The 16258-nt window shown below is 36.3% G+C and overlaps 2 protein-coding genes across 2 annotated transcripts; both read right to left on the bottom strand.

The window, feature by feature from the left end:
- Window positions 1-489: 489 nt before the first annotated feature.
- LOC115919830 lies at window positions 490-3608 on the bottom strand. The gene is made up of 2 exons (XM_030974233.1): window positions 2413-3608; window positions 490-1568 (listed from the first exon to the last, which is right to left on the bottom strand). The coding sequence occupies exons 1-2, from the start codon at window positions 3212-3214 to the stop codon at window positions 745-747; spliced, it is 1626 nt and encodes a 541-aa protein (XP_030830093.1). The 5' UTR covers window positions 3215-3608; the 3' UTR covers window positions 490-744.
- A 4034-nt stretch (window positions 3609-7642) lies between these two features.
- Window positions 7643-12559, bottom strand: LOC587394 (m-AAA protease-interacting protein 1, mitochondrial). The gene is made up of 5 exons (XM_787123.5): window positions 12111-12559; window positions 10747-10818; window positions 10003-10129; window positions 9318-9477; window positions 7643-8439 (listed from the first exon to the last, which is right to left on the bottom strand). Exons 1-5 carry the CDS (start codon window positions 12498-12500, stop codon window positions 8331-8333), a joined length of 858 nt encoding a protein of 285 aa, XP_792216.3. The 5' UTR covers window positions 12501-12559; the 3' UTR covers window positions 7643-8330.
- Window positions 12560-16258: the final 3699 nt, after the last annotated feature.

Here is a 16258-nt window from a genome sequence, read left to right on the forward strand (position 1 = left end):
CTAGTTGTAGTCTGCAAGCACAAACCCTGGTCAGTCGTAAAAGAGAGTGTGCACTATAAGACTACCATATGCCACGTACTATAGCTGCTCCTGACCTATATTGGTACAACCAGTAGGTACCAGTAGATAGCTGGGCTAGGCTTCTCTCAAGAATAGAATAGAATAGAATAGAATTTATTGACTCATTCGACCCCCTTCTGGGGTATGAGAGTACAACACATGTACATGTCATGATAATGATACATAATAAAGAATACAAACATAGCTTAATAATAGAAAAAATACAGAATACAACAAAACAACAATATAAAAGTATAACGATAAATAGGAATGATCTAAACCTAGCCTATGCTAAACATAAATACAATATTATACAATATGGCAAGCATACATGAAAAGTGGAAAATACCACATGAACAATCTAAATACAAACACAAAGAAAAAGAAAGATAAAAACAAAAAATAATTTTACAATCTTTTTTTTTTTTAAATACATTATTGTCTTAACTAAAAAAGAAATTATAAGTTTCATTTTTGTACATGTAAGTGAGTTGTGATTGGATTGTTAAGATATATGCAGACTAACAAAATACGCTATAATCGTCCATTGGACAAACAAAAACATAATGGAATATAATGTAATAAGACAAACAAAAAAAAAAGTATACTAACAAAAAAAACAAAAAAATGAACAAAAGAACAAACAAACCATCAAAACTATACTTGACCTAAAGAAAGACTGTACTACAGATCAAGAATTGTTGGTTGCTTAATTAACCTACCACTTCGGGTTGTAACATTTCTTTTTATGGGCGACATATGATTGGATTGTTCAGATTTACATGTATATAGACGAGCAAAATATGACATTATTATCCTTAAGAAGAGTACTAATTTCTTCAGCTGTCCTATACCGGAACATGAAAATAAATTCAACATGTGTGATGTGCAAGGGCGTTTAACTATTACTTTGCGACCTAAATATAACTCTCTTTCCTTTCTGAAAAAAGGGCATACAAAAACATAATGGAATTCATCACCAGACTCATGCATATCACAACATGGGCATTCAATACTAATTTCATTAACAGCTTCTTTGAATCTGTTATTATTAATTGGTAAACGGTGTGACCTACATCTAAAACGGCTCAGTGTTATTCTATCTTTTTTACTCAGCAAAACTAAATACCTTTCAAAGAGACAATCCTCTTTAAAGATCCTATAATTTAGGCACACACTGTTTGTCCAAATTGTTGCCATCACATCTTGTTTTGAAATATCGTTTAATCTCAACTTCAGAGTGCTCAGTATCCAACTATTGCTAAATCCTTCCCCTTGCTTTAGCCAAACAATACCAAGACCAGCATGGTTCAATATTTTTTCAATACAAGATAACCACTTGAAAGAAGTAGACATATCTACATTCTGACTAATTAACCTTTGCAAAAAATAAAATTTGACTGAATATTTAGAGGGAGAACCTTTTACTATTCTTAACCAGAAACTAACCATTCGATGTTTGATACTGTTAGCTAGCCATGCCCTCCCAGTTTCTCCATATATCATACCAGTGGCGTAGACAGGTTTGTACACCTGGGGGGGATGACTCAGGGACGGATCTAGCTTTTTGCTAAGGGGGGGGGGGTTGACCAAAATAATGACGATGCAGAGCATCGTCCACGAGCCGCGAAGCGGCGAGCCGATTTTTTTTTTGGTGTTTATTTGAACCCCGTAAGTGATGTTTTCCTGGCATCTATTAACACAATGGAGACCATAAAAAGCAGTGCATGATAACGTCTTTTTAAATCAAGTAACAGTTAAATACACAGTTATATCCAGAGTTATCATGTGTTTGGTTAAGTTACCAGATGAGTTGAATATCTTCTCACAATATTTGCACTTGAAAGGGTTTCTCTCCAGCGTGCGTTCTTTTTTCTTTCTTTTTTTTTTTTTTCTTTCTTTTTTTTCCCTTTTTTGTTTGTTTGTTTTTTGGGCCGCCCAAGGGGGGGTTTAAACCCCCTAAACCTCCCCCGTAGATCCGCGCCTGTTTAATCTTGTGGTTATCTTGTGGTTTCCAAACCACAAGATAACCACAAAATACTTGTAAGATTTTCTTTTTCTTACCGTCTGAATTGGCTTTCACCTTGTGAATGCGGCTAATAACAATAAACACAATTACAATAATGATGAGGATTATTATTATCATCATCATAATTATTATTATTATTAATATTATAATTGTTATCATTATTATTATTACTATTATTATCATCATTATGACTTATTAAGTAAGCAAATATCATTCCCCAAAACCTGGGGGGGATGATTGTACATGCCATCCCCCCCACCTTGTGAGGTGGGGGGATGCATCCCCCTCATCCCCCCCCCGTTGTCTACGCCCCTGTATCATACAATCTGGTGTAAATTTATTTACACATAACGCTGACCTGAGAAATTTTCTATGGAATATTTCAATTTGACTCAGATCTTCATATCCCCACACTTCGCATCCATAAATGAGTATTGGTAATACAAGTTGGTCAAACAATTCACATTGAATATCCAGTGGCAGTTTGAGTCTTTGAACCTTTAATGACATAGAGAAGAGGGCTTTCCTGGCCTGTGATACCTGTTTTGAAATAGCCTTTTTAAAACTTCCATTATAATTAACCTGAACCCCAAGATATACAAAATCATCCACAACATCAATTTCATCTTCTCCAAATCTGAAAACTGGAAATTTACGTACATTGCCTCTTGAAAATATAAGTACTTTAGTTTTCATAGCATTAACACTTAACTTCCAAATTTTACAATATTGAGACAAGGCATTCAAAGCCACTTGCAATTCCTCTGCTGTGTCAGCCAATATTAGGGTGTCATCTGCGTACAACAATGTGTATAATTGTAAGAAAAGATCTTTGTTTACTTCTTTATCTAAAATGTCAGCACATACATTTTCAACTAAAAATTTGAGACCTTTAAAGTGTTTACTGAGAAAATCCTCGAAATCATTAAGATATATTGCAAAGAGCAGTGGTGATAAGTTTTCACCCTGCCTAACACCAACATCGCATTGAAAAGCCTCAGACATTTGACCATCTACTATCACGCACGATTTTGCTTGAGAATACATATTCTTAATAACTGTGAACACCTTACCATCCACCCCTGACCTCAATAATTTGTGCCAAAGTGAAACCCTATCAACCATATCAAAAGCTTTTCTATAGTCTATAAAAGCGCAGTAAATTCTCTTCCGTTTAGACAAGTAAATGTCAAGCAGGGATTTCAAAACAAAAATATGGTCTGTTGTAGAATAGCCAGCACGAAAGCCAGCCTGTTCTTCTCCAAGCTTGCATTCATTTTCGAAATAAATTGTTATCCTATAATTCAAGATGGAAGTAAACAATTTTCCCAAACAGCTTAAAAGTGTTATCCCACGATAGTTATCTGGATCTGTATCCTTTCCTCTATTTTTGAAAATAGGGACTATACTACCTAGACACCAGTCTTTTGGTACTAGACCACTCTCCAGTATTACATTAAAAAAAGCAGTAATACAACCAATTACAGCTGCTGAACAATTTGTCAAAAACTCATTTCTAACCAAATCTACACCACATGCCTTATTATTCTTTAGTTTCTGGATAATCTTAATAACTTCATCAACCGAGATAGGGGCATTCAGTTCATCATTGCCCATTGACTGGTCAAAATCCACATAATGTGTTTCAGATGCTGCACATTGCACATTATTCAAACTACTAAAATGATGCACAAAATCATCTAAAGAGACCTTGGCTGGACAAGAGCTACGCTTCGGTCCATCCAAAATTTTCCAATACTCTTGAGGACTATCCTTCTTAAGTATATGAAGATTGTTGTGTAAGAGCCTAGTGTACGCTTTTTCCTTTCTACGTAGCAATTTCCTATAATCTTTTGCAACAGCATTAATTTCAGCCATTTTTTGTTCTTTATCACTCAAAGTTAGACCTTTGCACTGTCGTTTAATTCTATTTTTTAGATTAAAATATCTTGATCTGGCATGCTGACACTCTGTGTCAAACCATGGTTTCTTCTCCACGATAAGTTTCCTAGAATGAATTTTCTTACAGACTTTATCCTCACATATACCGACTTCCTTTGCCGTCTTCAAAAATGAATTTGCCAATACAGTACTAAAATTATCCATATTACCTTGTGTCGATGACTTCTCAATCATTTCCAATGCATTCATCAGTACTGGAATACTTTGATCAAGTTTCAACTTAAATTCAGATGCCTTCTCTTTAGAACACTTAAATGAAGTGTATTTCACTTTTTCGGGAGCATCAACCCTATTTTCAATTTTTCTCAATTCAACATCTTCATTTATAGGAATCAATTTATTTGAAAACATCAGATTCAATGGACAATGTACATCTGAAACACACTTATCAAAAATGTCAACCTCAAAATGAGTAATATATTGAAATAAACTAACAGATGCAATGACATAATCAACCACACTTTTCCCTCCATTTTTATTGTAACATGTAAAGCTACCAACACCCTTATCACTACCAAATCTCCCATTCACTATCTTCAAGTCAAAACTCTGACAAATGCCAATAAGCTGTCTACCATTATTATTAATAGAAGAATCCATATTATGCCTCCTAGTATCATATCCATCATCAGTAAGCGAGCTCTTAAAATCAACATTATCATTTGAAGAACAATAACCTGAAAATTCAGAAATAACATTATCAATTACCATAAAGTCGTCAAGTAAGCCAGTCCTTGAATTAAAGTCCCCTACTAGGCTGAAGGGCACATTATATTTGCTTTTAATAGGTCCTGATAAAGGTGATCAAAAACATCATTACTATGATAAACTGACCCTTCACAAGGCAAATATACTGCTCCTAATATAAACTCAAAGCCTAAACAAAATGAATTAAAATGAATCCACATAATAGATTCTAATACAAATGCCATGAATACCACCATGTCTACCCACGCCATTCTTTTCCAAAATATAACTTTGATAATTGTTGAAGTAAGAATGAGAAAAATCAGGCCTTTCAGTTTTAGTTTCAAGAAGACAAATTACTGAATAGTCTCTCAACATTAAATCAATGACAATGATTTTTTGATAAAGTGTCAAATTAGGGTCTGTGCTTGCAGACTAGCCTAGTTGGGCAATCCCGAACACACACGTACACACACACACAATCGCTGCGGTCTAGACATGCATTATTCAGTAGGAAATCGGGTCTCATGAATATATAATTCAGATCACTTGTCAAGAGGCCCTCCGCGCAAGCGCCTCGGTTTCTCTGACGAGCGAAGCGAGTCAGAATTTAGAGACTCCAACAGCGCGAGGGCATCGACAAGAGGCTATACGTGAACTGATTAAAAATTGCTGATTCACGTATACTCTATGTGTGTGTACGGTATATCCGCGCATTTTATGAAAAGGTATGATATAATGTGTGATCATCCATAACAATAATATTTAGAAGGATAGTCTAGCCTTCAAGACCCGTATTTAAGATGCTCACTTCCATTCATTTAACTTTCACAATTTGTTTTGAATACCAGGGGCGGATCTATGGGGGGGGGGGGGGGGGGAGGTGTTTCGGCGGTTTATGCCCCCCCCCCCCCTTGGGCAGCCAAAAGTAAAACAGTAAAACTGCACGATTATTCTTTGTCAACCCCCCCCCCCTCCCCCTAGTCTGCAAGCACAAACCCTGGTCAGTCGTAAAAGTGCGTCCGCACTATTAGACTACCATAGGCCATGTACTGCTTACGATATTATTTTTTCGATACTATCTTAAAAGATAGATAAATATAAAACGAAATAAATATATTTTTCAAAAATACAAAAATGAGAGATATAACATGTGCCGTAAAGTATTTTGGTGACAATAGTCAAATTACTGACTAATCGCCAATAAACCAAAACACAACAACAACTGTAGCTGCTCCTGACACAGGCACAAACCCTGGTCAGTCGTAAAAGTGAGTCTGCACTATAAGACTACCATAGGCCATGTACTGTAGCTGCTCCTGACACAACCAGTAGGAAGCTGGGCTAGACTTCTCTCAAGGCACAATGATTTGTTGATAAAGTGTTAAATTAGGGTCTGTGCCTGCAGACTACCCCCCCCCCCCCCCCCCTCCCTTGGCAAAAAGCTAGATCCGCCCCTGATTAATTTTATGGAGGGGGGGGGGGGGTGGTTAAAGTGGATAAACTGAAGATATTCTGAATTTTAGGGGTACCTTTTTTTAAATGTTTCTGCTTTGACTTGAATGTATGATGACTGATGAGTGGAAATTAAATGTGTATAGTACAGTGTAGATTATTATAATCCTAGCAAAATATGCATAATAAAGGTCGTTCTCTCACAATCTCACTAAATTGCTATCAAGCTCAGCTCTTAATTTCAGTCAATAGCTACTCATTATCTCTCAACACAATAAAATAATTGTTAGTGTGAGTTTTGATACTGCTTCAAAAGATTTGTCACTCAACAAGAACAATTGCTGTACATGAAAATCTTTATTAAAATAAACAATCAATGTTTCTTCCCCCAAAAAAATCAACAGGTTTGAATGTAGTTTGCCTCTTTATGGCACATTTCATTCAGGAAGACAAAACTGGTGCCATATCAGCTAGAAGTAATATATTCACAATGTGAACATTTTAAGAGTCCTCAATGCTTAATTGTACATGTAGTAGGACTGATGACTTGGATCATGTTGAGTTAAAGATATTCAATTGGTCATCAACAGTACATATACAAGTATGGCAACAGCAGATGCTACAGGATGAACATTGTATCAGTATTTTCTAGTGGTTAAGAAACTTGACATTTTAGAGGAAATAGTCATGTTACAACTAGTAGACTTTATTATAATAATGAATGACACTCCTCCATATACATTGTACATTGTAAACGTGAAGGATATTGGGAATACTAGCCTGTATCATTATTTCATTATAACATTTTTTTTATCGATCATTAACTCAATTAACAGAAATCCTCCATTGGACCATTACTAGGCAACTCAGGCTATTCTTTTTTCCAAATACATACAGAACAACAATCGGAAACTAAAATATAAACTGCAAACCAAGAATGAAAACAAAATATAGAATTTCATAGTGATCTCAAAATCCATAGCAAGTGATAGGAAAGTGGAATAATTTTTTATTTTCAAAGGAGTTCTTTCGTCTTTTAGAGTAGGGACTACCAGTAGGTAGCAATCTGGACATTATAATGCAGTTCGTCTGTGCATTTTCAAAATGATTTTAGTTATCCAGCAGGTTTAATACATTAATATTAGCAATCAAAGTCTGCAACTATACACTTGTTACTGTCCATATGCACATGGATATGTCGCCCTCTATTGGCTACACTATGGATAACCAGCAGAAGCAATAATAATAATAATAATAAAAACGTTACTTATAAAGCGCTTACCACCGAAGTCTCTAAGCGCTAAAAGTGAAAGATCTTGTCCCAATAGCCATCAATTTAAATCAATCAATTAAGAATTTCCGACACTACTAACTCTGCTTTTGAGGTGAACTTTATACCATCACCTCAGTGTTCCCTATTGTTTCCCCCTAAAGAAACCTTTTTTCTTCTTTTTTGAATGAATATTAAATAAAGTAAGGGATCCTGTGCTGTATGAAGTATCTCTATGCAACAATAAGTGTATTCAGATCAAAGCTTGCAAAAAAGGCTGGAATCACTATGTACATCATGTTTGGATCTCAATTACTTATCATCTTCACCCACTTTCTTTAATGATACTGTTTCATAAAAAAAATTGATTTCCTCTCAAATTCAAATAGTGTGATATGATTTCTATAACTGGTCTGGTCAGCTCGCAGGTATGAACAGAGCATGACAGTCATTCATCCTCAAATAGTACTCATGCCATCAACAATGATCGGCTAGCCACATCGCAAGTATGAAAGCAGCAAGATGTCAGTCATTTATATCATGTCCATGTTGCATATATGAACAGAGCATGACAGTCATTCATCGACCGGTATTTCTTTGCCATCAGTACTTATCAGATAGCCACATTGCAAGTATGAAAGGAGCATGACAGACATTTTATAAGACCTCAATGTTGTATGTATGAACAGAGTATGACAGTTACATGTATTCCCCTTCCATTAGTCTGCTGGTAGCAAGGTTTATCAACTGGCCATGTTGCATACATGTATGAACAGAGCATGCCAGTCATCTACAAGACGTCCATATTCCATGTATGAACAGAGCATTAAACATGTTGATCTTAAAAGTATGAATTGAGCGAGACACTTATTCATCTTCAGGTAGCCCTCTTGTTTCAGTATTGATCAGTTGGCCATGTTGCATATGTGTGATCATCCATTGTGGGTTGGCACCGGCTGAGATATTACGATGAAACCTAAAAAGAAGGGGGGAAAAAAAAGTTCTTTAGATTTTGAGGAAAGGAGAAAGGCAGGAAAATTTATGTGAAGGGACTTTCTACTCTAGAGGAAAGCAGAAAAATCATAGAAGTAAACTGGTGAAAATTTGAATGATATCGAGAAAAAAAAACAACTAGAAAGTTATGAATTTTTGAAAGTTGTAATCTCCACTGGTATGGGGTCTTCAAACTGGCTGAATCGGTATTGTCTCTGTGATGTAGCGGCGTAAAACTTTCCCCCATTTGTTCCTGGTTCCAACACGCAAAACAATTCAATTTTAATTCCTGACTCAGGAGGGTCTATTTTCTTTAGAGGACCTACATGTATAATAATATGCTATCCATAATAACTTTTGAGAAGTGCCCCTGCCCCAAGGGAGAAGGCACGTAGGAGAAAAATAGGAATTAGTAATATTTTTGTACACAATAATAAACAGGAGTTATCCACAACTACCTCATAATTCATTGACCAAACTGCCAATTTGAGATTCACATAAAATTAGTATTTCAAACATTCCTACCTTTCTTATTATCGTTTTAATTTATTTTTCAAAGTTTCCATGTTCTGTAAATCTTATTTTTTTGCTTTAATACCAATTAACTTATTACAAGGGTTGGATTGCCCTTTCAGTTTGCAAAATTTTCTGTTTTCCATGAATTCCATTAAACAGAACATAACGTAGTACAATTTGTACTCTCAGATGCACCTGTACGCTTGTTAACAGTCTATTCACAAAATCCCCAATAAATAATCCACAGGTCTACACAAACGTAACCCTGTAGGACTTTGAGTCACCTATTCATAGCTTAGACATTATATCCATACTCAGAGATCTGAATCCACAACATTTTCTTACTCATATGTACAACTGTAGACACTTCCAAGACTGTCAAACTGTTCCTGCGAGACACCTGGGGGCGGTTTTCCAATTCGGAAGCCCTTGACTTCTGGATCACTGCTTCCGGACTGTGTCGAGTGACACCAGAACTTCATCAAGATAAAGAGGAACTTCCCTCCTGAAAAATAAACAGAGAAAAATCAAATAAGATAAACAATAATAAATATATCAGCATTTGCCATGAAGATGTAAAACTCACTGTCACATGATTTATCGCATTAAATGATGCTAGCTTACAGTAGATGGTGAATAGTATTTTTTCATAAGTATTTTAGTAAGTTAAATCTGAACACCTGCCTTCAAAAGAACAAGAAAATGTCAGCCCTAACCAAAAGAACCTTCTTCTTAATGCATCACTGTCATTTCTATACAATATCCACTCTGCTTATGCTAATGCAATCTCCAATATACATTCTACCTGACATGACATTCCTGCCTGCTATGACCATGGACCTACTTGCCATGACAAATTGCAGTACTCTGGTAGCTGTTGATCTCCGATAGAGCGAAGGAAGAAGAAGAAGATGAAAGCTAACATGAAATTTTAGGCTGGTCTTCAGATTTTAAAAAAATGTAAAAATTGCATCTCAAGACACAGTGATGGGTTGAAAAGACCATAACATAGGAGTTATATCATAAATACCTTTATCATCGTAGTGTATAGCGATGTCATGGGGGAAGGTATGTAGAATGTCCTTTCCTGAAATCGACAGAGAACTGATCTCCTTCAGACTGAAGCCTCGGCATGTGTTCTTGATTTCTTGTAGAAGCTGGGGGGTACAGTAACATATAATACATAAGCTTTAAAGGGTGCAAAGTATATGCATAAAATCTAAGTGTTATATATGCTTCATTCTAACACTTTTAATACAAATGAAAATATGAGGACTGAAACTGAAAAAATGCAAAGAAAAACAATATGAAATTATTATAACATACCCGGTAGTTGGAATTAGAGTAACACAAATATGCAGACATGAGCACATATATCATTCTATCCTTTGTTTATTAAGTGTGAAATTATTTTTATTCACATTGGGTATTATATATCTATGATCAGTTACTACTACAGGGCTCCCACAGAAATTTGAGAACAAAATTCCATGACTTTCCTTGACCCTTTTTTTTTTGGCCTTTTTCCATGGAAGACAAGTGCCATATTGAAATGGGTTGTCAGTTCAAACTAGGAGGCTGTCATGGCCACCTGCATAATAAATTTCCATGACTTTTGGAGATTTTTGTTTACATTTTCGATGACTTTCCCGGTTTTCCACCTCTAGTATTATCTCATATAGTTTTACTACTTTAGTTTATTTTTAGGCAGTTTAACACCACATCTCTGAAACTCTTGGTGCACTGAAACCTTCTCTCAAGCTTTTCTTTTTACCTTGGGAGAGAGAAGATCTTCAAGGTTTTCCAATGTTCCTTCTGCTATCTCCTCTGAAATTGTGACTAAAGCCTGGGAAACATAAAAAAGAAAAGACAAAATATGGTTAATGTCTTATCATCAAATTAAGAAATATTTCCAAATAAGAATATGATGGCTTCTAATCAAGATGATGATTCAAGTTCATAAAGATTTGGATTGTAATAACAAGAGCCTGTAAAAAGGCTGTATAGGGCAATCCATCCATGCCGTGGTAGCAATGAGCTATTAAACAAACAAAATCAAATTAATATTACAAAATATTGTAAAAGCTCTCTGGGAGAAGTGAGAACACAAACTTGAGAATTTCAAATTGATAAATTGACCGAGGTGAGATCTAAATTATTATAAGGGAACATTCGGTCTGGCATTAAAGGGATCCGGTAAGTCGGTAACTTAGTCTCAGATTCTGAAACAAAATCCTGGATTTAGCTCATGCTGCAATGATAATTATAAACCTTTAGGTCAGTCAGAAACTCCATGACTTTTACAAGCCCGTCTAATTATCAAGATATTTATGATTGGAATTACAAATTTTGAAAACCGTTTGCCAAACGGTTTTCATAACACTACAGTCTATTGGGGAAAACGAGTATGGTAAAACCGGTCACTCAAAGACTTTTACTTTTTTGAGGCACTTCTTGATCATTGTGAAGCGCAATTTTTTTAGGGATTCAATATTACACCATATCACAGACACTGATAACACGTAGGGCCGTGTATCTCAGATTTAATCTTGTCAAGGCTTTATTGCCCAAGAGCATTTTAGACATAAAAGAAACTAGTCAGTGAAAGTTTGAACTTAAGGATAACAAAGATAAGAATTTCAAAATTGCAATTCATAAAATGCAATTGGTAGCTTTGTACATTTTGAGCACTTCTCAGCTTCTCCTATTTGTGAATAGGTCTAAATAATAAATTTAGATTATTTTTTTGAAGAACATTTTCCATTTTAATTTTTACCTTATTCAGTAGAATAGATCCATCATTTTAGATCTGTGCTCTAGATATATTGGACGGTTTTGGTTTATCAGAGTACACATAAAATGAACAATTTTCTTCCGACAGAAAAGCATCTGTGAAAAAGATCCATTCCTTCAATCATCAACAACAAAAAGGCAAATTCATGGAATCCGATTTTTAATCCGACTTCAAATTCAATTTCAAACCATGTTCAAATTTGTTTAAATCTCTTTTACATGTAACTTCTAGCAGGTTTTTTTTTCATTCAAGCTTGTAAATATTATGTAAATTTATATGTAGGTTCTAGTCTACATTTATAATGACGTATTTCATGATTTTTAGAATAGGGTCTACTTTTCTACCTGTTTTGCTCCTTGTGTGAACTCGTCAATTGAAAAATCTGGATCGAAATATGAACGAATTAACCAATAAAATATATTGTTTCTGATGACTTTGATAGGATTGGGAATAGCAACGAATACTGGTTTGATTTTTCCTTCAGATCCTCCATTTTCATCAGTGCTCATGCTCCTTTTGCTATGAAGGAGTAAACAGTTTGTTGTGGCTGCTCTACAGAGTCTTGCATCACTCCTTTGCAACAATTGTTGTCCCAGACATTCACTCCTGTGTATTCTTCTGAATGCCGATTTCCCTCCGAGCAGGGAAAATTGCCATTTAGAGCCCGTTTCGATGCATCCTATAGTTTTTAGAGGCTTAGAGATGCATTCCTTGAATATCCTAATTCGATGCATATTCGAAAAATTAGTATTTACAGGATATTACACGCACTTTTCACGAAAGTTGCAGGTCGGAAAGTTTTGAGCGCCTGCGTCCCTGATCGAATCAAAGTCACCTTGCGTAAACACAGCAGGAGAGTGTTAGACATTTCGGCCTCATATGACTCGTCTAAAAAATAATAGTGACCGACCTAGAAGAGACGTTCGGGCACAAGGCACAACGTTTTAAGAACTGTTTCACAAAATATCAAATGGAGAGAAAGGTATATAAGGATGTTTGACGCTTTCAAAACAAATAAAATGTCGAAGTTCTCTAGGAAGCAAACTTTTTTTTCAAGAGGGGGAGGAGTGGATCTACGTCAACTTTTCTGCATGGTAATGGTTAAGAAGTTGCACAAACGTTTGGACGACTTTCATCGTCGAAACAAACTACTCTATATTTGGATGAATTTGAAAAATTTCATTGTTAAATTACAATTTCCCAAACAACGAATTACTTCTTCTTCTTCTTCTTCTTCTTCTTCTTCTTCTTCTTCTTCTTATTCTGGGCATTTTGTCCTCCTCTTTTCTATTGTATATATATTTGTTACAGATCCTTCAAATTCTTTCCAGTTTATCAAGTCTTTAAAGGGCAATCCAACCCTTGTATTAAGTTGATTTGTATGAAAGCAGAAAAATAACAGAAACAGAATTGTACAAGTTTGAAATGAATCGGACCAATAGTAAGGAAGTTACGAATTTTTGAAATATGACAACACTAAGTCTATGTGAATCTCAAATTGGTAGAACTTTAAGTTGGTCAGTGAATTTGTGACGTAAGACCGTGTACACAAATATCATTAATTTCTGTTTTTCTCGTAAGTTCCTTCTCCCATGGGGCACTACTCAAAATATATTGTAGATAGCATATTATTAAAGGTCCTCTAAAAAGAATAAGCCCTCCTGAGCCATGAATTTTTGAAAAATTTAAATTTTAGTCATTTTATATGTTGGAACAGATAGGAAAGTTGTCCGACACTACATCACATTGACATTATCGCTTCAGCCAACTTGAAGTTCCCATACAATGGTGATTACAACTTTCAAAAAATCATAACTCTCTTATATTTAGTCAGATTTATTTGAAATTTTAACTAGTTTGCTTCTCTGATTTTTCCGCTTTCTTAGTAGTTGTCTATTTGGGATGAATTTCCCTTTAAATCTCATAAAATATGGCCTTTGACAATTACTAAGAGCATGCAAAATTATATTCAATGGCCTTGGGGGGGGGGTGCTAGGTATAGGCATTTAATCATATGGCTCCGTTTAGTCTCATTTCACAACGCTCCCTATCGTCAGAGCATGGTCAGATTCAGCAGCCTAACATGTTAGCCTATGGACGTTTTTTTTTAAAAATCGTTAAAAATTCATTTTTTGTTTAAACGAAAAGCACATCCACCCCGACGTACGTTATCACTATAGCTCTTTCATTGGAGCCCTCATGTCTCATTGACTTTTGAAAGTTCACCCACCGTCATTTTTCAAAATAGGTTGCAAGCTCGTCATTGCCTATATAATACACATGTGAAGCAAGTCTATTAAACTTTGGACTCAGTTTACCAAGCGATTTGAAGATTATAGGTCGAGCACACGAAACATAAAAAGCATGAATTATCAAAGATCACTTCTGCCTATTTCGTTTTGTCCATTTCATCCAACCCCCCACCGTAATTTTTCCATTTAGTAAAAGCAAACATTTTGCCGAGTTTAGCAAAAAAACATGAATATTCATGAACGGTCAGACAATACAGCCTTTTAGTACGTAACGTATAGTGAATGGGAATGTGCGATGATCCGTGTAGGAGGTAGAGGTCAGTGGTTTGTGCTGACAATGTTCACGCGAGCGAAAATGAGACAATCTGAGCAATATGTTCGGTCAGATGAGCATATTTTGACCTTTTTTGTGATATTGGCAGTTCACTAATTGGCGTAGGGTCCAGGGGGCAGAGCGCCCTAAAGCTCAGGGGTTTTAGGCATTAAATTACGGGAAAATGGGCATCCAGGGGCCATCTTAGGGCCCTTTGTGGCGAAGCACCGGAAGCTCAGGGGTTTTAGGCGTTTAATTACGGTCAGATGAGCATATTTTGATACCTCATTTGTGACACCGGCAGGTCACTATTCTTTCTTTCTTTCTATTTGCCCCAAGCCCCCCCCCCCCCCCATCAGTATAGTGCGAGGGAAGAGGGAGCATAGTGAGCGAGAGGGCAAAGGTGACGGGAATAACTACCCCCTCACAGGTTTATGAAGTCTTGTTGTGTTAAAAAATTACATTCCTTAGCAAAACTATAATATAAAACCAAGCAATATACCTTTTTTCACACTTCACTTTTACTCTGCCGGTAATTATAGTGTGCAGACTGAAGGGTTGTAAATATCAGTTTAGTAGGCAAATTTCAGTAAGTAGGAAGCTTGGGCCCTCCAAGTGTATTGCAGTCCGATTTAGTCAGTATTTGCTATACATTTTGTTTGTGTGCACTTTTTTTAAATTTTCCGGGGGGGGGGGACGATCCCCCTTAAACAAATTGAGGGGCCCGTGTCCCCCGGGATCGTCACGCCACTGAACATAGTGCACGCAGGCTTGTCTGCATGATCATCTGCCATCTAAAATGCAGTTAGCTCAAATATTTATCATTTTGGTTCTGAACGGACGATTTGAATTAGTTTCTTTCATTGTGATGCTTTACTATTATCTCATGAAATGTAAAATCATCATTCCTCTGCACAAAGTAAAACTGGGAGTTTATGACAAGTAAAAAAAAAAAAAAAATCACAATAATACACCAAATGAAGTTACACACCTCCCCCCCCCCCCCCCATAAAATTCAAACGTGGTTTATTTTTTAATTCGATACCAGTGATTTGCAAACTTTGCTAAAATGACATTATTTCCGGGTTTTTTTTCTCCCTTGTTTGTAAATTATACTTTTTGATGCGTTTGTTGGAAAATGACAATTCTTTATACAATTCCTTACTGCCCTGTTTCAAAATCATTTGCGCTTTCCTTTTTTTCTTCTTGCGCATCGATCGCTCTTTTACCAAGGTTTTTTGGCATGTGCCCTCTGCGCCCCTCCCCTTCTAGTACGCCAGCGTCCTTTTCCCAATTAAGAAACATATAATTTGAGTTATTTCAGAGCCTATGCATGCAGAATGCTTTTTTTTTTTTTTTTGGTGCATTTTCTTTCTCTACATATGGCGATGTATTTTCTGTCATGCATTATAATCTGATTGGAAATTATGTCATCTTTCCCGGCTTCTCTATGATCTCTCCCCTTTCCCTTTGGACCCTTACGAACCAGTATATTTCTCTCTTTTATTAGTCCTTCGAGCTTGAGCTCAAGCGCGTAGCCAGGATTTCATTTTAGGGGGGCGGTAGTGAGCACGCGAAGCGTGCGAATCACTTAAAGAGCGCGCGAAGCGCGTTCCCTAGGGGGTGGGTGCAGGGAGGGGGGAGTTTCCCCCCTCCCGCGCGAAGCGCGGAAGCTTTTAAAGAAGACGATTCGTTGTACCTTTCTCGACTCATAATCCTTGTCTGAATTCAGTCCCTCCCCTCTCTCGCGCGAAACTTTGACGTTTCATTAAATTATTAGAGAAAGAAGACGATTCGTTGTACCTCTCTCGACTCTTAATCCTTATCTGTATTCAGTCCCTCCCCTCTCTCACGCGAAGCTTTGACGTTTCATCAAATTATTAGAGAAAGAAGACGATTCGTTGTACCTTTCTCGACTCTTAATCCT

This window comes from Strongylocentrotus purpuratus, unplaced genomic scaffold (genome assembly GCF_000002235.5).
Source record: "Strongylocentrotus purpuratus isolate Spur 01 unplaced genomic scaffold, Spur_5.0 spur5_scaffold_7, whole genome shotgun sequence".
Taxonomy (NCBI): domain Eukaryota; kingdom Metazoa; phylum Echinodermata; class Echinoidea; order Camarodonta; family Strongylocentrotidae; genus Strongylocentrotus; species Strongylocentrotus purpuratus.